The sequence below is a fragment of the Castor canadensis genome, chromosome X, assembly GCF_047511655.1.
Source record: "Castor canadensis chromosome X, mCasCan1.hap1v2, whole genome shotgun sequence".
NCBI classification, from domain to species: domain Eukaryota; kingdom Metazoa; phylum Chordata; class Mammalia; order Rodentia; family Castoridae; genus Castor; species Castor canadensis.
In genome coordinates this window covers 93,563,962-93,584,927 of record NC_133405.1, presented here as the reverse complement: position 1 = coordinate 93,584,927, position 20,966 = coordinate 93,563,962, and the positions used below count along the sequence as shown (strand labels likewise).

Sequence of the window (20,966 nt, the reverse complement as noted above, 5' to 3'; positions counted from 1 at the left end):
TGAAGACCTTAACATAGATGATATCTAGAATAACATGGATAAATGACAAATCTGTATGGAAAATAGAGGGGTACAATGATTACTTCTGATTAATTTTCACTTTATAGTTTGTGACTGAGCCTGAGAGAGAGGTTTTTCAGGGAACCATATTGGTAGAGATGAAAGAGAAAAACATGGGCTGGTAGAGTGGCTCAGATAGCAGAGTGCCTGCCTAGCAAACATGAGGCCCTGAGTTCAAACCCCAGTACCACAAAAAAAAAAAAGTTTGAAAAAAAGAAGAAAGAGAAAAACATTCCCACAAAGACACAGAAAAGACAAAGAGGCAGAAGCACAAAGAAACTCAGAAAGAGACACAGGGTACAGAGAAAGTCTGAAGAAGAAAGTAAGACAGAAAGAGACATAAACAGAAAAAGAGAAAGTAAGGAAAAGAGAAAGGAGATGGAGAGGGGGGAGAGGAGACACAGAGAAAAATGGAGACAGAGAAACAAAGATTGAAATGGACACAAAAAAGGAGATAGTAGCAGAAATCCAGAAAGAAACTGGGAGGACCAGTGAAGAATAAAATTATTGACAGGGCTGTCAAGAGTACCTGGACAAGGTGGGTGAGTGATATCTGAAATCAGGACTGTAGTAAGCAAAAAGTAATGCTTTCTATTTATTTAAACAAAGATATTAGGTAGGCTAGTGCCAACCCTAGATGGAGATACACAGATTAGCAAAGGGGAAAAGGCAACAGAAAGAATAAAAATGGCAGAAATAGGAAGACAGTCATTGTCAGAATGAAGCAAAAATAGACAGTGAGCCAACCCTTGATCCCATACTAGGGAAACAGACACACACACACACAGAGAGAGAAAGAGAGAGAGATGAGGTGTGGGTGGGGTGCAGTTGGTTGATGGATATAAAGAGGTTTGGAATAGTCTCAAATGAGGATTTGTACACTTCTGGTGGGCCTTTTTCCTGCTCTACAACATATTTTTTTCAACCTAGAGTAGGCAGTGATGGGAAATTCAACACTGGAGGTAGAGATGGAGAAGAGTTGTGATCTCTGACCCCTATCTCTTGGTTTTGCTTAGGTGCCATCTGTCCCCTTGAGGAGTTGTGTGATGTGGCCCACCAGTATGGGGCCTTGACCTTCGTGGATGAGGTTCATGCTGTAGGACTATATGGGTCCCGGGGAGCTGGGATTGGGGAGCGTGATGGAATTATGCACAAGATTGACATCATCTCTGGAACTCTTGGTAAGTGAATGCCTTGGACCTCCCTTACATGCAATCCAGACAAGAGACCTCTGCCAGAACCTTTTCTTCTTCCTCCCCAAAGCTGCAGGAGTTGTTTGGGTAGAAGTAGCCCCAGGGTACTGTCCTACCAGATCTCCCTTCTCTCTACTCTCATCCCATTGCAGAGCTGCTGAAAAAGTCTGGGAGAGTTTTTTGAAAAGACCCCTGAGTTGGATAAAATAGCCAGGTTCAACTTGAGTAAGCAGAGAGCTGTGTTTCCCTGGGCCACATGAGCCCAGGTCTCATCTTAGCTCTTCTAGGCTCTAATCAGTTAAAGGTCCCCACCCTGCTTCTGTCTATCTAGTCATTACATATGGTAGGACTTGACAGTCCTAATCCCAGAGCCATAAAATTATCAACTCTGTCTGCCTTGCAATGGACAGGAGAGATGGGCAGAGGCCTGGGAAATGAGACCGGAGCCCCAGCTTCTGGTGTACCAACTTGTGTTACCTGGGGTATGATCCTGTTCCTCTGAGGACTAATTATGATGTCTGTGCATATTTTTCTCCTCTGTCTCCAGGCAAGGCTTTTGGCTGCGTGGGTGGCTATATTGCCAGCACTCGTGACTTGGTGGACATGGTGCGCTCCTATGCTGCAGGCTTCATCTTCACCACTTCACTGCCCCCCATGGTGCTCTCTGGGGCTCTAGAATCTGTGCGTCTGCTAAAGGGAGAGGAGGGCCAAGCTCTGCGAAGGGCCCACCAGAGGAACGTCAAGCATATGCGCCAGCTACTAATGGACAAGGGTCTTCCTGTCATCCCTTGCCCCAGCCATATCATCCCCATCCGGGTGAGAGTTCCACCATGCCCACTGGTCTTGTGGGAACCTTTCCATCCCCAGCAAACCAGTATCTGCACCTGTCATCAACTCTTTCATTTTCCTGTGAATCCTCCTTCTTCCCAGTTTCATTCATTTTGAAAAAATTATCAGCTGTTCTGAATTAACCAATCTTTTTCTGCATCAGCTATTACCTCATGCTTATTATACTGTCCTGACTCGCAATATCAAGTACTCATGGTCTGTAATCCAGTATTTTCCAAACTGTTTATCAATACCATTAGTGGGTTACCAAATCAGTTTACTGAATTATAACTAGCATTAAAAAAGAGAAAAAATATTACAATGTTGAAGTATAACACACATAAGTAAAGGGTATTGATTTGTGAGGAATTTGTTCAGTTTTATGTGTGTGCATGTATATGTACATGTGTGTATTATGATTATAATATAAAAGATACTTGTTACTGAGAATCAAGGTCAGAAAAATAAAATCAAAAACCATAGGGCTAGCTGCTATTTTGTATCCTCAATTATGTTTGAGTGTTTACTGCCTTTAAAAATGCTACTTCTTTCTTAAATGACATCTATGTGTATGAGTAAGTTAGTAAGTTTGTATGAGTGAGTTTGTATGAGTAAGTTAGTAAGTATGGGAAGGATGCTTTACTGTGATGATTTTGTGGATGAGAAAGGAATAGTCATCTCTCAGTATCAGCAGGAGATTGGTTTCAGGACACCCTCTCCCACCTGTACCAAAATCCACAAATGCTCAAGTCCCTTTGTAGAAAGTGGCGTAGTATTTACATATAACTTATGCAATTCTCCCATATACTTTAAATCATGTCTAGATGACTTGTAATACCTAATGCGATATAAATGCTATGTGAATAGTTGTTACACTGTATTTTTGAGGGAATATAACCAAGAAAAAAAGTCTGCATGTGTTCGTTAAAACACACAATTAAAAAATATTTTTGATCTGAGGTCAGTTGAATCCCTGCATGCAAGACCCACTGATATACAGGGTCAACTGCAGCCATTGCTCCAATGTTCCCTTGAAAAACTCCTTTTTTAAAATAACTGATATTTTCATTAGTCCAGTTACAGCAGCCAGAGGTGGCTTGGTCAGTTTATCTTCTCATCTAAAACCATACCAAATCAACCTATATGCTTGCTTTGCAAACAGCTTCAAGTCAAGGCTCCTGGTGCTACCTTCAACCTCCTTCAAATCCAATTACTGGCTCGGGGCTCCTGATTGATAGAAATTCTGGAGATGCCACTGATTAACCCCTTATGAAACAAATCTGTCCCCAGTTCAGTGGTGTACCTTGATCTGGTTCCCCCTACCTGCCTAATGGATCTAGTTAGTAGTGGTGGAGCCAGGGTGGCAACTACTGAAAGGCCTTTCTCTTGAGCCCAGGTGGGTGATGCAGCACTCAACAGCAAGATCTGTGATCTCCTGCTCTCCAAGCATAGTATCTATGTGCAGGCCATCAACTACCCAACTGTTCCCCGGGGTGAGGAGCTGCTGCGCCTGGCACCTTCCCCACACCACAGCCCTCAGATGATGGAAAATTTTGTGGGTAAGTCCTCAACATGTGTGCCTACAGCATTTCCCCCACCCCTCAGATCCAGGATCTGAAGAAGTAAGTTCAGGACAGATTCCACTCAATTTAGAAAATATTTCTGGAACATCTTTTGTGTGCCAGACCCTATACCAGGGTCACAAATGAATGAGAAACAGCCCCATAGACTCACAGTGCTCTAGTCTGGTTGGGGAGACCATGGCAGACACAAACAATGACACTGAGGGGTGATCAAAGCTTAACAAACACAGTGCATGAGGGAGTTGTGGGGACAGAAAGGAAGAGCTTGATCCAGTCTGGGGGATTCAAAAGGTCTCTTAGTAGAGGTGACACCTGAGTTGAACCTTGCAAAGTAAGTGGTGGTCCTGACCAAGAGAAGAAAGAAAGTGTGGAAAGAGAACAATATGCAGGTATTACTGGAATGTAGAGTAGTAGGAATGGAGTGAGGGTGGAAAGAATCTACAAAGACAACAAAAAAATAGGAACTAGATTGAGAGGCTTATAATGCTCAGTAGTTTGGGTTTTACCCTGAAAGATGCCAGTTTACTCAATTTACCTGAAGTTTACTGGATTCCATTTGGGTATAGTTTAAAACAGGGCCTCGCACAGAGCTTGTGCTCATTCCAGGTCTGTTGAATGAAAAACAGGTAAGGCAGTCGATGGTCTAGCATAGGAGACAGACAAGGACAGTACAGGTCAGTGTGATAAGTCTTAGTGCTCTGGGGCTGGAGGGAGAGTTCATTTATGGTTAGAGAAGACAAGGAGGATGAGATTGGAGAGGCTTTGTGGATGCGGAATGTCTTTGTGCTCCACATTGAAGTACATGTGGATATGATGCAAAGATATTCCAGAATAAGGGACTCCCAGGAGCAATAACTTAAAGATAGGAAAATAGAGGGCATGTACTGACAACATCCTTTCCATCTGGAGCACAGGCAGTATGAGAGTTCAAGAAAGACAAGACAGGTGGGTGCCATTCATTCATTTACTCAAAAATATTAAATGATGATGGCTAACAATTACTATTTACCATGTGCTCCATACTGTTCTAGGCACTTTACATTATTGTATTATTAATCCATTTAATCCTCAAGGTAGATGTGTTATTATTTATGTTTTGTGTAGGTAGAATTGAGGCATAAAATATATTTATTGGTCAAAGGTCATATAGGTACTAGGTTGGGACTTGAGGTGAGGGAGGCTATTAAAATTAAGATAATGCCCCCTCTTTCACCCTTTCTTCTGCCCTACTTCCCTTCATCTTCTAGTTTTAACTCAGGTATCTTTTCATTCTTTCAACAAATAATTATCAAGTACTTGTTGTGAGCTAGATACAGTTCAAGGTCCTGGGGATCCAGTAGTAAACAAATGACACAGAGTTTGCATTCTGGAAGGGTCAATAACATTTTTAAAAGTAAGCAAATTAAATAGCATGCTAGTTCTAACTGCTATAAGAAAAATCACGAGAGAGAGGATAGAAAGTGTTGGGACCAAGAGCTAGTTTAGAGGAGGGTTATAGTATTATAGTATAGTATTAGGGTAGACCACTGAGGTGACACTCAAACAAAGATTAGAAAAGGGTGAAGGAGTCAGATGGGGAGATATCTAAGGGAAGGGCATCCCAGGCAGAGAGAACAGCCTAAGGCAGGGAAGACCATAACTCAGAAATATTCCTTTTATATTTGAGGAGCAATAAGATGAATGTGGAATAATGTAAGCAAGTGGGAGAAAAATTAGGCAGATAGAGGCAATGTGAGGCCAGATTGTGTATCACTGGAAGGATTTGGAATCTTCCTCAAATATCCTTTGGAAGGATCTAAGAACACTAACATATCTGACACAAGTTTTAGCAGAACTCCAACTTCTATGTTGCGAATATACCAAAAAAGAGAAAGAGTGCAAACAGGGAGGCCCAGTGTGTGTGTGTGTGTGGGCTACTGTAATATTCCAGATGAGAGATGATTGTGGTTCATACTTCATAGCAATGGAGATAATAACAAGTGGTCAGATTTTGAAAGTGAAGCCAAGGGCTGGTGGAATGGCTAAAGTGGTACAGCACATGCCTAGCAAGTATGAGGCCTTGAGTTCTAACCCCAGTACCACAAAAAAAAAAATTGAAAGTGAAGCCAGTAGTAGTTATTGATAGATTGAATGTAGGGTAAAAGAAAAAGAAAAAGAAAAGCTGGTTCTGAAAGTTTTAGACTGAACAACTGGGATTGCCATCAAATGAGATTAGGAAAGATGAAAGTAGAGCAGGCTTGGTGGATGGTAGGGACATACGTAGTTCAGTTGTGCCCATGTTAAGTTAGACATGCCTATTAGACATCCAAGTGGAGAAGGAGAAATGCCACTGGATATACAAGTCTGGTAGAGACGAAAATTTCAGAATCATCAGAATATAGATGGTGTTTAAAGCTATGAAACTAGACAAGATCACCAAGAGCATGAGCATAAAAAAAGGTTAAGGACAGGGGCCTGGCACATACCTGAGGTACTTCCTATAGCTGGGTTAGATTCCCTACTCTAGGTTCCCACACCCCTCAGGAATAACCCCCACTGCCTCACCCTAGGCTCCCTAGTCACCACACTGATATCATAGTATGATTACTGCTAGTGCTACCTTTCTCACCAAGTTAGGACTTTCCAAGCAGATAGGTTCACTTCTTGGCCCACACATGTCCTGTACTTGGGGAGTAATAGAAAGCAAGGTGGTATCACTTCAAATTGTATCAAAGGAATGCTTCCCAATCTTTATACATCTCAGCACTCATAAAAAAATGGCAACATTCACAGCTCACACTGGAATAAACATATAAAGCTACTCTGACCCTGAGGTACCTCAAAGGATTCAGGGGATCAATATCGTAGCACATCTACACTGTAACACAGGAATTTGGAAGACCAAGTCTAACCGATTCTTTCCCTCTTCTCTTTTTCTCTCTCATTCCCACATTCAGAGAAACTGCTGGTAACCTGGACTGAAGTGGGGCTGCCCCTCCAAGATGTGTCTGTGGCTGCCTGCAATTTCTGTCACCGTCCTGTGCACTTCGAGCTCATGAGTGAGTGGGAACGTTCCTACTTTGGTAACATGGGGCCCCAATATGTCACCACCTACGCCTGAGAAGCCAGCTGCCTTGGATGCCCACTCCACCTACACTTCACCTGGGGTTGGGCCTCCTCCTGTCCTCTGCTTTGTTGTGTGCCTCTAGCTGATTTGAATCTAAAAATAAAGAGCAAACTGCAGCATTTATAGCATTTTTTGGACAAAGAACAGATAACTGCACTATACTGACTCCTTCAGACAAGTGCCAGACTTGGAAACTACAGATCCATTTGTTGGTCTGACTACTCTATTTTACTGACAGGGAAATCTAAACCAAGAAAAAGGAAATAAATGCCCCCCAAATATACTGGAAGTTGCATAAAGAGAGGAAACACTGGAAGATTTGAAATGGCTTTCCCAATGGTTTCAACAAGAACCCAGGGATCGACTCTTCACTGGTAGACCTGGAAACCTGGGCCCCAGGTAGTGTTGAAAGTCAGGAAATTGAGTGGGCCTTAAGGACTGACTATTCTTAGTTGTCTGTTCTTAGTGAGGAATGCCACCCCCCCTGCCCCAAACTGAGGAGGAAGTTTCCTTAATCTATTATCCTCTTTCCCTCCCACAGCATCTTAAAAGATTTATAAGCCCCATTTTCCAAGGTACATAAAGAAGCTTGGCTATAGCATGCAACATGTTCAAAGTAATGCTCCCAATATGGAACAACTGATTACTATTTGCTGAGGAAGCAATCTTCCTTGAGTCATGTGGTATTCCAGGCCCTGCCTTGCAACTCTGAATACTGAGACACCCTTTATTTCTACCCTACAACACATCTATTGCAGCTGAGAAGGGACACTAGTTGAGAAGCTTTTGTTTAGGCTACATAACCCACCATGCTTCTGCTACACCACACTCACCTCCCTTGCCGATCCAACCTCAGCAGTGCAGAGAAACTACAGCTCAGTAGAGAGAGCCCTTTATGGTAACCACTGCTCCTCTCTCCTCCCCTCTCCCTGGAAGTTATATCATCAGTCTTCAGGCAGCTGGCAAACCCAGTATTGAGACAGCTTCTCTGACTCAACTTTATGAAGTACATCCAAAATGTCTAGTCAATGTGGTACACTAAAACAAAGACACAGATTTTATTTTTGAACAAATACATTTCCCAGTAAGGACAAAAATAGTTTAAAAACACAATTTCCTGGGCAGCTGGTACCCATGTACTTCTGACAGGAAGGTGGGAAGTGGGATGGAGGATTAGGTCACAGCATTAAGGTATAAGAATCTCACCAACAAGGAAGAGTTGGGCAAGAAGAAGAGAGAGGAAGAGAGGCCTTGGAGTAGGAAGAAAAGTAGGTGGGGGGAGTTAGAGGGAGGCCTTGGAGGAAAAAAGAAGGAGAAAGAAGAAAAGGAAAAGAAGAGGAGAAAGAAAGGGGGGAAGGATACCTTGAAGGAGAAGAAGAAGGCAGCATGGGCAGCTTAATATGAGGAGGGGAGCTGAAATCAGATCCTCTGCAGGGATGACCATACCAGAGATCCCTCACCCTTGGTCAGTTCAGCTGGGCCGGCTCCAAAGAAAGAAGCTGCAGCGGGAGGAGGGGTCACTGGGAGGACCCCGGGGTCTGGCACACATGTAGAAGTGGCGGCCCAGGTTAGGTCCCGGCTTCTTCACAGTACGCATTACACATGGCTCCCTGTGGCCTCTGCAGAGAGGCATAGGCGAGGGCCCCCCCAGGACAGACTTCCAGAACGAGGACTGTCCCTCCTTCTCATCTTTGGTGTCTGAAGCCTTGGCCTGCTCTTCTACCACTTTGGTCATTGCCTCCTCTTCGGGAGTCTTTGGGGTCACAAGGGTTCCCACCAGAGGCAGGTTAGGTAGCTTCAAGTCAGAAGTTTTGGGACGGCTGGAGGAAGGCTGGAAATAGCTCGTCAGGTTTTTCTGGCTTCTTCTGGGGCCAGCCTGACTTGGCCGAGGCCTGGAAGTACACACACGGACTTTGTTTTGCCGTTTCTGCACCTGGGTTTGATCACTGAACTGCAGTACTGACTGCTCCAGCACAGGTCCTTGTTCAAGAGGAACTAGGAAGCGGAGAATCTTGAGCTGGGTACCTGCAAACTCAGGGAGGAAGCGGGTGCACAGAGGTGGGCACTGTTTTGCAGGCACACAGGACACATTCAGGATAGCACCAATAGGGCAGTGGTCAGAGCCCATCACCTCAGGGAGCAGGAAGGAGGTCTGGAAATTATCTATGACCAGAGTCCTGTCTCCCAACACATAGTCAAGCCGGGTGCCATAGTTGAGATAGCGGGCACCGCTGACCACAGACCAGCAGGTGAAGGCCCTCTCCTGCTGTGGGTGAAAACAGCGGTAGCTATCAATGAAGGGCCCTACATGGGACCCAGCCTGGCACCCGGGGTTACCAAGCAAGCCATCCATCCATTTGCGCCCCGGATCCTCTTCAAAGCAGTCCTGGGGAAAGAGGAGGAGGATGAAGAGAAAGACAGAACTAGATGCTTAGAACTGGAAGAAACTTAAGAGACTGTTCCATTTTACAAATAAAATCTGGTTGTCCCAAAGAAGACTACTGCTCAAGGTCATACAGTCCAGAACTGGCAGAGCCAGGATTCAATTCCTAACTTTACTGATTTAAAAGCTCATGCTTGCTTTTTCCTCTATACCACACTGCACTTACCTTGCATTGGTCCATAAATGCCAAATCTGAAAGTCTGTTATTTGCTTAACCAAAATAATTTCTAAAATTGCTTTTCAAAAGAATGGAAAACAGGAAAAGTGGTTGCTATAGGTAACCACTTATAAGTAGTAGGGCAGGAATTAGGACTTAGGAAAAATGTTACCCTTTCTTTTCAAATCTCTGGCACTATTTGGTTTATCTCATGTGTTAGCATCTTCATTGACCATCTCTCCCTCCTGAGCTTAGGGGCTACAGGAATCCATGCTGAATACTTCCTTTTCCCTCTGATCTGACCTATCCATCCATCCAATCTACCGATTCATTAAATGCAACAATATATTCATAGAATATCTGTTTTGTGCCAGGCATGATACTAGGGACAAAGCAGATCTAGTCCTGAGAACAAGGGATGGATGCTTCCTTTGGGGAAGTGGCCTAAAAATAGGACATGAAGGCTAAACAGGAATAACCTAGGTAAAGGCTCTGAGAATAGCCTCTGTGATGGGCCTGTGGAAGGAGGATGTAGCATAGCTGAAAGACCTGAGGTGAGACCATAATGGGGACAACAGTAGGATATAACTGCCCATGGAAGCACTTGGACCAGGGTAGTGCCAAAGGAGACAGAAAAATGAAATTGAGATGATTTAGAAGTAGAATCAACAGTACCCACTGACCAGCTGAAAGGGAAAGGGGGTAAAGAAGGACAGTAAGGGCAAAATTCCCAGGCTTCTAGTTGGAGCAACCAAGAGGACAATGGTGCCATTTAGAGAGATGAGAAGACTAGAAGAGCTGGTCTGGATGGAAGAAGATATGTTCTGCTATTTTGAAAAGACTGTGTTTGTAAACTAAGCTGGTAATATTAGTTCTCTTTTCCTGAAAGAAAGACTGAAGGAGGTGCACTGGAGACATCTAGGATAGCTCTGAACTAAATCGTGAGGCATAAAGGTATACAGTAGTATCGCAAAAAGCTGAAAGAACCAACTGAGTGAGTTGCTAAAGAGGAATATGGCAAGGATTAAGTGAAGGCTTCCACTTTAGAATCCTTACTCCCCTCCCCCCAACACCACCACCACCACCACCACCACTATCTCATTATCTCTGTTCTGCTCATTTTCCCAGTTAAGAATTACATCTATGTTTATGTGGCTTTCCTGCAAACTAATCAAGGACTCTTCCCAAGGTCTCCTTTCTAAGCCAAGTCCAGGGCTGAGTTGGACTATGCCAGTACTGATTACTTTTTTCATATTATGCTATACATTTTTTTTGTTCTCATTCATGGTTTCTGGTTCATAACTCCCTCCTCAAGGCAAGCAATAGAAACTGAATTTTTCTCCCCCAAGGCAGGTCACAAAAACTAATCTTCTTTTGCCTTTAGCTAGCTATTAAGAAATTCTCTGACCTACCCTTGTCTGATAGTAGGTCATAAGACCCTCATTCCAGAGGGGTCGTGCCTGAACCAGTGAGGAAGGAATGTTGAAAAATCTGGACAGACAGGCCTTGCTGGGTTTCCTCACCCAATCTTTTAGCAATCATGCCTATGCAATGAGGTCTCCATAAAACCCAAAAGGACAGGGTTCAGAGAGCTTCTGGACATCTGACCGGGTGGAGGCTTGCAGGAAGGTGAACAAGAACTCACCCACTTGCTGGGAGGGTGGCACACCTCAACTCCACAGAAACAGCAGCTCTGTACTCAGGATCCTTCCAGAACCTGCTCTATGTGTCTCTTCATCTGACTGCTTATTTGTATCCTTTAAAATATCCTTTACAATTAACCAAGAAATGTAAGTATAGTGGTTATCTGAACTCTAGAAAAGTGTTTGCTTTGTTCTAGCAAATTAATCAAACCTGAAGAGGGGGAAACTCAATTTGTATCTGGTTGGTCAGAAGTTCTGGAGGCTTAAGACTGGGTTAGAAATTGAACCTCAATTTATGGCTGGTTGGTCAGAAGTTTCGGAGGCTTATGACTGGATTAGAAGAGGGGGGCAGTCTTGGGGACTAGCCCTCAACATGTGGAATCTGACAATATCTCCAGGTAGACAGTGTCAGAACTGAACTGGATTAGAAGCTACCCAGCTGATGTCCATAATTGAAGAATTAATTGTTTGCTTGCTGGAAGAAAGAAATCTCTGCCTTTTGAGGTCACAGAAGCTTTCTCTGTGGTGGTTGTGGTGTAACAGCAGAGGAAAAAACAAGCAGTTTATTTGTTCAACACAGAAACCTTCCACAAGAGGCAGTAGCTTACACATTATAGGACAGTGGATCTCATGCCTGGGTGTATAATAAACTTGCCCTGGGGGCTTTTAAATATACACTATCCTGAGTCCATACCAAAGTTGTTCTGGAGTGGATTAGGGTTAAGAACCATTTTATGGAGGGAATTAGAAATAAGAGGTTCATATAAGAAAAAAAAGACAGAGGGGAGATGGCCACAAACTTGTGGCACAGTGAGAAAAGCCCCTGTCTGGAGTGAACAGTGTGTAGGAATACTGGGAATTAAAATTGAGGAATACTGAGAATGGAAATGGAGACAGGGCACAAACCAGAAACTACTTTGAATGTCTGCTTTTGATGCTTTCTCTGCATCACAGAGGTTAAAAGGGTGGTATTGAAGGTTCCTGAGCAGGAAATACAGTGCATTAGGATAATGACCAAGGCAATGTGAGATTCAAGGTCCTCAGAATCTGGCTCCCACAAGGACTCTCCAACCCTACTTCCTCCTGACACTCACATCTCTTCCCATGGCACTCTAAAAAGAATAGGACTTGCAATTTCCCATGTATACAGGCAATTTGTCAATGTGAAACCTTTGCTCATGCCAGAATATCTTGCTCCCCATACCCCAAAGCTCTGTTCTACTCATCATTTAAGGCTCATCTAGCTGGGCGCCAGTGGCTCACACCTGTAATCCTAGCTACTCAGGAGGCAGAGATCAGGAGGATCGTGGTTCGAAGCTAGCCTGGGCAAATAGTTCAAAAGACCCTATCTTGAAAAAACTCTTCACAAAAAAGGGCTGGTGGAGTAGCTCAAGGTGTAGGCCCAGAGTTCAAGCCCCAGTTACCCCCACCCCCCAAAAAATGAAGACTCACTTTCAGCTACCTGGCTTGATGTCCATATTTGCCTAGGAATTTCATCTCTGGACTCCCCTAGCCTCCTAGGTTGCCATCTCTGCCTTAGCCCTGAGGATTCTACTCTAAAATTGGCTGGCATGTGCCTGTAGTCCACCAACACACTGAGCTCTCTGAGGGCCAAGAGCAGAATATGACCTGTAACTGAGTCTTCAGCACATGGCTCAGGGCAAAGCCAAGGGCAGGGCCGGTACTGAATATTGAATGAAGGACCAATCCTCAGTACTTTTAGAATAGTATATCAATGGAACTATACCAAATGAGAAAACTTCTACACATCAAAGGAAACAATCAACAGACCAAAGACCCAACCTACGGAATGAAGAAAATATCTGCAATCTGAAAAGGGATTGACATCCAGAACACATGAGGAACTCAAACAACTCAACAACAACAACAAAATAGACATTTCTCAAAAAGACATAAAAATGACCAACATGAAAAAAAGTTCAATATCATCAATTATCAGAGATATGTGACTCCAAACCACAATGAGATATCATTTCATTCCAGTTAGAATGGCTATTATCAAAAAGACAAGAAGTAACAAATGCAGGGAAGGATACAGAGAAAGGGGAAGTCTCATACACTGTTGGTGGGAATGTAAATTAGTACAGTCATTTTGGAAAACAGTACAAAGTTTCTTCAAAAAGTTTAAAATATAATTACTATATGATCCAATAAACCCACCTCTAGGTATATCCAAAGAAAATGAAGTCAATACGTCAAAGAAACATCTGTATTCCCATGTTCATTGCAGCATTATTCACAAAATAAGGAATCAACCTAGATGTTCACTGACAGATATATAGAATACTATTTAGCCATAAAGAATGAAATACTATCATTTGCAGCAAAATGGATAGAACTAGAAGACATTGTGTTAAATGAGAATAAGCCAAGCACAGAAAGACAAATAATGTATCATCTCACTCATATATGGAAGCTAAAACAGTTGATCTAATAGGAGTAGAACAATGGTTGTCAGAGGATGGAGGGTAGAAGGAGAAGGATAGAGATGGGCAGGTTAATGGGTACAAAATACACTTTAATAAGAATATAAAATTCTCATAATCTAAAGCATAGTAGGATGATTACAGTTAGTAATAATTTCTCGTATATTTCAAAATAGGTAGTAAAAAGAATTTGAATGCTCCTCACACAGAGAAACAATAAATGTTTAAGGTGATATGCTAATTACCCTGATTTGATCATTACACATCATACACATGTATCAAAATATTACATGGTACCCCATAAATATGTACAATTATTACATGTCACTTAAGAACAAAAAAGAACAGTATTTCAAACTAAGCTCTGCTTAGTTTCATCTCATTTCCTTATAAGGAAGCTGACTCCAGGGCCAAAAACTCAGCATTGACTGGCTGAGTGGATAGACTTAGGGCTGGGGCCCAGGGCCTAGAGGGTGTCTTACCAGGTTGCCTGCATCACAGTGGTCAATTGGGCGGTGGGCTGTATTCAGGTCCCCCAGAATGATCACATGGCTAAAAAACACAATGTGGAGTATCAACTAGACATTCAAGAAAGGGAAGTGGCATAGTCCTGGCCCATATACTTTTTCTCAGGCTCAGATTAGCCACCTCCCACATGCAGGCTTTAGCCACCAGCTATTCATAGCAGACTACCTCTCATACTCTCTTATCTTGCCACAACCTGGATGCCTTCCCTGACACTGTCCCTGTTTGACATGACCACTCCATTGATCTCTACATAATGCTATCTTTCTCATTCTTCAAAGCTGAGCTCAGGTATCAACTCTTCCAAGAAGCACTACTTGATAACTCTAACTCACCCTCACTTTCCTGTCCCTCCCTACAACAAGACTTTCATTTGCTCCCAGGCACTTTACCACCCTCATCTCATTTCATCCTCAAATATCTTCCATGTGGTAGGGATGCACACAGTCATTAAACAAAAGAGAAAACACTGGCAGGGCTAGTCTTGAGAGGATAATGTACAAAACCTGTTTCTGTCACTTTACTTTGTCTTCACAGCTCTTTAGAGCATGGCCCATTCAGGTGGGCATAGCAGTGTCTGCAACTAGGCTATTAAGAAACTGAAAGACAAAGATTCTATATCCCTTGTGGAACATGACACAGAGTTGGCACCCAAGACAAGCTCAAGGAAGTCTGGCTGCCCAGACTTTCAGTACCTGCCAGCCACCAGGAGGGCTTCTGCTCGGATCTGCAACAAGCGATAGAAACGCAGCTTAAAGGTCAGACGCTCAGGCTTCCCAGGGTCTGCATGGGGGCAGTACACGTTGATTAGGGTCAAAGTCTTCTCCTTCCCTTCCCATGTGCTAGGGAGAAAAGAAACCCCCAAGGGATCAGTTTCAAGCCTCCCCTCCCACACATACCATTTGGCTTCGACTTAATGGTTGTCTATAGGATGAAAAGGGGGCTAGGGAATCATGAATGAGCAGGCATGCACAGGACTTGGGGAATGACTACAGATGAGGGAGGGGCATAAAGGATGACCCAGGTAAACCAAATGATGATGTTGCCATTCAAGAAGATAAGACACCCAGAGAGCAAGCATCTTGGGACAATGAGTTCTGGGATAGCCAAGTTGCTTTTGAGAAGCCTGTGGTAATGACAGAGCTGGACAGCTAGGCCAGTACCCCATTGTAGAGATGGAAACTCAAGGCTCAGAAAGAAACATGATTTCCCAGGGTCACACAGTAAGCAGCCCAGTCAAGACTAGAGTCTAGAAACAGCAAACTTGGGAACTTTTCTATAGTAAATGCATGTTTATAAGGTGAGCCTTAGAATATCCACAATGAGAGCAGACCAGCAATATTCAGTGGCAGGAGGTTAAGGGCCATTACCGGATCTTGTGTTGTGTAAGGAGGGCTCGGCCCTCACTATCCAAAGCCCGGAGCTCCTCTTGGGTGAACTCATCCATGTTTCCATAGCAACCTACATCCCCATTCTGGGTGGCAAACAGACCACTGAGGCCTTCTTCAGCAGCCACTGGGGTAGCACTGTCCTTACAAAAGGTGGCTACACCTAGAAACAGAGAGGGTATTCTGAACAGAATTGGCAGTCAGCAGCCTGTTGTAATAGCCTGTCCCACTCCAATTCTCCCCACACAGGTCACTAGAGTCATCATCATAAAATGTGGTTCTTTACTTTTTTTATATATATTGACAACTCTTTGAATTCAAGGGCCATAGATAGCACTATAAAATCTGAGGCAACTTGATTCACGCCCAGTAGCCTCAGTTCCTTCTTCTAAAGCCACATAATAACAATGGCTAATATTCTAAGTGTTTTACATGGATACATGGTAAGTGCTTATAAAGTATTAGCTTTTATTACCACATGAATTGATAAGTGTAATCTCTGTAATACCCTGGGAGTTAGGTATTATCCTCATTTTCTAGCTGAGAAACCTGAGGCACAAAGGTAACTTGCCAGAGAGTACATAGCTGGGAAATGAGCCATGATTTGAACCCAAGCAGACTGGCTCCAGAGCTCAATTAACCACCACACTACTGTACTTCTGAGTTCCAACAGTTTAATTTTATACATAAAAATTATATTTCATACAACTAACTTTGTGGGGTTTTAGCTCTGTGGACTAAAAGTCAAATTTTATTATTACCATCTCATTAACTATTAGAAACCCTTTCACCCTACTTGCCTCCATCACTCACAGTAATTTAAAGTCCCCAAAAAACCCCATTTACCAGAATAGCCACCACGGCTGCGGCTGAAGCTGAAATAGGAGTTATACCCCTCAACAATAGCCAGGGGCTCTGTCAGTACATCTCCTGGAAAAAATGCAGTATTAAGTCAGAGGTAAAACTAGGACCCAGGACACACAAAGACTGCGATTAAAGTTGCTGGCTAATTACTAGCACACATCAGAGCCAGAGTTCGGAAGGAAAATGAAGTATCTATGATTACAGGAGCTAGAAAGGTGGAAAAGTCAGAGGGAACTGATATAAAAATTAGAAGGTGGGGGAAATGGGGACAACCACAGAATGAGAGGTGGAGATTTACTGAGAGGGGGAGAGAATCAGGGCTAAGCTTTAGGGTCTAGGTGATGGGAGGGTGCTGGGATGGGAAATGGGGATTTGGGACAGGGACTTGGGAATACTAGCTGAGGGTAGGAGGTAAGAGAACTAGAACTAGGCGATCAGAAATGGGTATGAAGGGAGAAGAAATAGGGAATATCACAGGGCGAGAGAGGAAATTAGAGGGTCTAGGCTTAGGGTGAGAGACAAAGTGGGAATTAGGGCCTCTAAACTGGGGAAGAGAGATAAGGGTAAATAAGGGGAAATGGGAATCTGGGATGGAGGAAGTAGAGTCAGGTGGGGGCAAAGATGGGAATCAGAGGATCTGACCTGGGGGCAGGGATAGAGAACTGAGGGGATCTGACTTAGGGGTAGGAGACTCTCGGTGTATGGGCGGGGGGAACTCAAGGGACCAAATTGAGGAGGTAGAATAAGTGGAAATCTTAGTGAATATGAAGGTTTCAAGGTGGAAGCAACTTAGGTTCTGAAGACAGGAGATGGAGTGACAATTAAGGGTGTAGCTGGGGTGAAAGAAGGCATTTAAGAGGAAAGAGATCAGGATTCTGGAGTGGGTCTAAGAGCAGGACTCAAGTACAGGGAAATGGGAAAGTGAAATGAGATGGAGCAGGAGGCAAAAGTCAGCAAGAAAGGGAAAACATGGACGGTATCCTAGATTCTTGAGTGCTCACTGGTCACTTTGGTCTCTTGGAGACAGACGATATCGGCATCCAGCTCTTGCAAAATACGTCCCATGGCCATGGCGGCAGAGTTGCTGGGTTCCTGGCATACCAGCCCTTGCAGGGGACTCCGGATCCCATTGATGTTCCAGCTCACTATACGCAACATCCTTGAGAACTGGAATGCCCCTCGAGCGCGCATAAGCGCGGGCAAAATGATTACCGTTCTGAAGCTGGCCGGGCTCCGCCTTCCATGAGCGTTTGCGCAGGCGTCCTCTTGCGTGCCACAGAAGAACTTGACGCACGCAGGGCGGGGTTTCGAATCACTCAGTTCTCATTGGCTAAAGTGGAAGCAGAAGGGGCGGGGCTAATCCCTAGGAAGAGTGAATAGTGAGAGGTGGTTCTCGGATATAACTCCTGTTCCTGTGGCCTCACGCCAGCTTGGGCTCCTGAGTGTGACTGCATTTTTCCTCGGTTCAAAAGTCTCCCGGTGCTTCCGGTTACTTACAAAAGGGATTTGGCCACTTTTTAAGTGGCGGAACTCAGCAGAACCGCGCCGCGGTCGAAGCCCCGCCCCCAGTGCGACAGATTGTGCACATAAATGCGCCTTTGTCTGCGGCGCTTGCGCCCTGGGAGTCGCTGGCTCTATGTGCTTGTTTGGGGCTGGGGCAACGGAACTTCAAGGTTGCAGGAGGGAGCAGTAAGAATGGCTATACTGGGATGAGACTTGGGAGGATGGCCTCTGGCTTTAGAAGGGAAGAAAGCAGGAGAAGACGGTCTCATATCCGCCCTGTAGCCACATTTGTCTTGGCCTCCTAGCATCCAGAAGGATGAGGCCAGACACAATACTTGCTGTTGGCTCCATTTCTCGAATGAGTAAAATCGAGGCCCAGAAATTTTAAACTCTGGAGCAGCATTGTCTCCCGATGCAGCCATGACTTTTCCGTAAACGTTCATTTCATTCTCAGTACAACCCAGTGAGGGGCCTTGAAGCTAAGTAAGAGGTTGAATGAATTCACTTCAGTCTCAACAGAAGTAGTAGAGCCAGGTTTCAAACCCCATCTTAATCAGTTTAAGTATTACTTTACTAAGATTTTTACTGACCACACACCGCCTCATTTAGGTATTTTTGTCTGGGCCACTGGTCCGTTCTGTCACAGCACTTGCCACAATACAAAACTACCATTGATTTCTATTTCTGTTGTGAGTAGACTGCCAGCAATTTGAGAGCGATGACTATCTGATTCATCTTGTTCTATTTCCTAATACTGAACACAGCATATATTAGGAGGGAATAAGTGTTAAATGAATGAACAAAGGGCAATAGGAATAGCAACACATTCATGACTTGTTTTTTAGAGCATAAAAACAGAAATAATAAACGTCCAATTTCCATGAAAAAGTATAACTTTGCATGTTCAGGTTTCTCACCCAGAACAGCAGCATAGTTAATTCCTGCCCCACCCCCCAGAATTTCACAACTTTAGAGTCATCATCTTCAATGGCTGTAGAAAAAGGACCAGAGAACTGCTTTTCTTCCCAGAAGACTTAAAGTTTACTTACTAGTTGTTGGCATTAGAAAATGCTCTGTAACTAAAATACAAAATTTTGTGCCTTGAGCTTTTTCATGCTTTGCGAGTTACTGACTCAGGATTGAATCCCAGGAGTGGAATAACTAGGACAAAGGAAGTGAACATTTTTTATTGCTCTTGCTTCATGTTTCCAGATTGCTTTCCAGTAAGGGATTGTGCCCATTTGCACTGAAGACCGATCTGAAACTCAGCCCCAAGAAAATCCAGATCTTGCTTGTCTTGATAGGTGGTTTTAATTTCCCCATTCTGCTGTGGCTTGTTAATATTAGTTCTGACCTTTGGGGCAAGGTGAACACATGGTTGGACTGAAGAGAAAAGGCTCCGAGTGGCTCAGGAACTTCTTTGGCAACTACAACAGCTGATATTTCAACAGAGTACACACATCCCTTAACAAGGGTGCTTTCTCAGCCTTCCCAGGAACCAACAAATATCTCCAGGTTCCTGCTTTGATGTCACCCACTGGACCTGCTTTGGGGGTCTGTGAATGCAGGAGATCTCTCAGATAATTAGCGATGGAAGAGAAAACCTCTAGGAGAACAGGTAGGTGAGAAAGAAGGAAAAGTAGATTAAAGGACAATTTTCTAGCACCTATGGAAGTTTCTCCAACTTGTCCAATTTTGAGTAAAATGTGTGATAGATATTGTATCTCTTACCTCCTCTCTGGTGTATAAAATAAGGTTGATTTGCTATGTCACTTTGAACAACCTATATAGTTTCCCTAGGTGTCAATAGACTCCTCAGTAAAATGGAAATTAAAGTCTCTAGCCTACTTCTCTATGAGGGCTGAAGATCAAGAGGAGTGGGAAGACAGGATGTCTCTTTGGAGACATTTTAGAACTTCTATGCTATCTGAGAATAGCAATCTTGTTTATTCTGTAGACTCCACAGGGAATACCACTCACAATCCTCCAACTGCTCTTCTCCCTGGGTGATTATGGTCTAGGGAGAGCCACTCCTAGGACTATTTTTCAGTGAGCTTTGGGGCCTAGGTATGGGGCTGAAAATAGTAGGGGAATGATGGGCTGGGGCAGTGGCTAAGAAGGAAGTAGATCCTAGGCTGCCGGCCACAGAAGGCCTAATATGCACTTATATGCATATACCTAGTTTATAAGCATGTGGCCAGCCTCACCCTCGGCCCTCTTGCCCACCCACAAATGCACTCATGCCCACATATTCTGAGAGCTATCAATAAGAAGACCCCATTTGTGATTTTGTTTACCCATCATTATTGCCCATCTTGATACTTTAAATGGGATTCCTCCCTACACTCCATACTTGGGGGCTGGGATCCGGATCTATGGGTCTCTGAAAGTAAAACTGTATACTTTTCTTCTCTAATTATAGCCCCATTTTAGAGTTTATGGCTCAGTTCTTAGTCTTGAGTAGGAATCTGATGCCAAGTCAGACCTATCTATGCATTCAATTCATTGGACCTTCTCAGAGGTAACTCCATTTTTTGTTTATTCTATTCTTCCCCATTCAAGGATGAACAGCCTTTCTAGATGCCATCTTCTACCTCAGACCAAGTCAATACTTCCATCCACTTATATGCACCACTCTCTTTATAGCTTACCTTATTGAACTGGGATTACTTTTCCACATCTTTATCTTATCCAGAGCAGAGAGATATAGACTGTTAAATGTTCATTGAGCAAATGTCTCCTCTGCACCAAGGCCTGTGATGGACCCTGAAATCACAGATCACAGGGAACCAGTTCTCATCCTCAAGGAGCCCACAGTCTGATGGGGAAGCAGACCTGGGAAACACTTGTGGATACTTGCTCAGACAAATGGAAGCCCATGGGCAATAATGATAACCAAAGACAAATCCCCTCCCAAGAATACAGGGATCACTTCCCAGAGGTGGTGGCCATTCAAACAGACCTTGAACAGTGAGTCAGACTTTATTGTGGATGGAAGGAAAGATGAGGCATTCCAGACTGAGCAAAATCCCAAAGACAGGAAAGTACATGGTTGGTTTGGGAGCCCAGTGAGTCAGCCAGTGCAATTTAAACATACAGGTCTAAGGGGAGACAAAGCTGGGCAGGTATGTTAAGTTTGATTTAGAAGAAGCTTAAATGCTAGGGTGAGGCCTTTCCATAAAGCTTGTTTTTTTTTCTGCTTCTGGGATCAGAATTGATATCAGTG

The 20,966-nt window shown here is 43.8% G+C and overlaps 3 protein-coding genes across 6 annotated transcripts in view; 2 read left to right on the top strand and 1 right to left on the bottom strand.

Annotated features, from left to right (window-relative positions):
• Window positions 1-1,066: 1,066 nt before the first annotated feature.
• LOC141419777 (5-aminolevulinate synthase, erythroid-specific, mitochondrial) lies at window positions 1,067-6,886 on the top strand (the record flags this gene model as incomplete). Its single annotated transcript, XM_074063442.1, has 4 exons — window positions 1,067-1,241; window positions 1,801-2,069; window positions 3,478-3,640; window positions 6,601-6,886. Coding segments are annotated over 4 exons (771 nt in total), but the record flags the coding sequence as incomplete, so codon positions are not given.
• Window positions 6,887-7,804: 918 nt separating this feature from the next.
• On the bottom strand, window positions 7,805-17,618 carry LOC141419776 (DNA-(apurinic or apyrimidinic site) endonuclease 2-like). 2 transcript variants are annotated; one of them, XM_074063432.1, is made up of 6 exons: window positions 17,239-17,618; window positions 16,220-16,303; window positions 15,356-15,536; window positions 14,681-14,827; window positions 13,943-14,012; window positions 7,805-9,156 (listed from the first exon to the last, which is right to left on the bottom strand). In XM_074063432.1, the coding sequence occupies exons 1-6, from the start codon at window positions 17,426-17,428 to the stop codon at window positions 8,242-8,244; spliced, it is 1,587 nt and encodes a 528-aa protein (XP_073919533.1). In that variant the 5' UTR covers window positions 17,429-17,618; the 3' UTR covers window positions 7,805-8,241. The 2 variants fall into 2 exon arrangements, with proteins under 2 accessions (XP_073919533.1, XP_073919534.1); XM_074063433.1 differs by lacking the exon at window positions 17,239-17,618 and having other exon boundaries at window positions 14,681-14,768.
• The window catches only part of Pfkfb1 (6-phosphofructo-2-kinase/fructose-2,6-biphosphatase 1), an 80,625-nt gene continuing 70,615 nt past the window's right edge, over window positions 10,957-20,966 (top strand). Inside the window, exons 1-2 of one of the 3 annotated variants that reach the window (XM_074063437.1) lie at window positions 10,957-11,122; window positions 19,227-19,358. In XM_074063437.1, coding sequence (XP_073919538.1) covers window positions 19,331-19,358 — 28 coding nt within the window. In that variant the 5' untranslated portion in view covers window positions 10,957-11,122; window positions 19,227-19,330. Of the gene's footprint in view, window positions 11,161-17,658; window positions 19,359-20,966 lie in introns of those variants that run through there. The other 2 variants (XM_074063438.1, XM_074063436.1) reach the window with 2 other exon arrangements.

What these genes read in the sequence shown, in the direction of transcription:
- LOC141419776 (XM_074063432.1), bottom strand. Translation starts at nt 17,428, where the DNA reads ATGCGCGCTCGAGGGGCATTCCAGTTCTCAAGGATGTTGCGTATAGTG. An exon ending in CCAAGAGACCAAAGTGACCA is followed by an intron (nt 16,304 to 17,238) that starts GTGAGCACTCAA and finishes CATTTTTTCCAG; the next exon opens with GAGATGTACTGACAGAGCCC. An exon ending in CAGCCGTGGTGGCTATTCTG is followed by an intron (nt 15,537 to 16,219) that starts GTAAATGGGGTT and finishes CTCTGTTTCTAG; the next exon opens with GTGTAGCCACCTTTTGTAAG.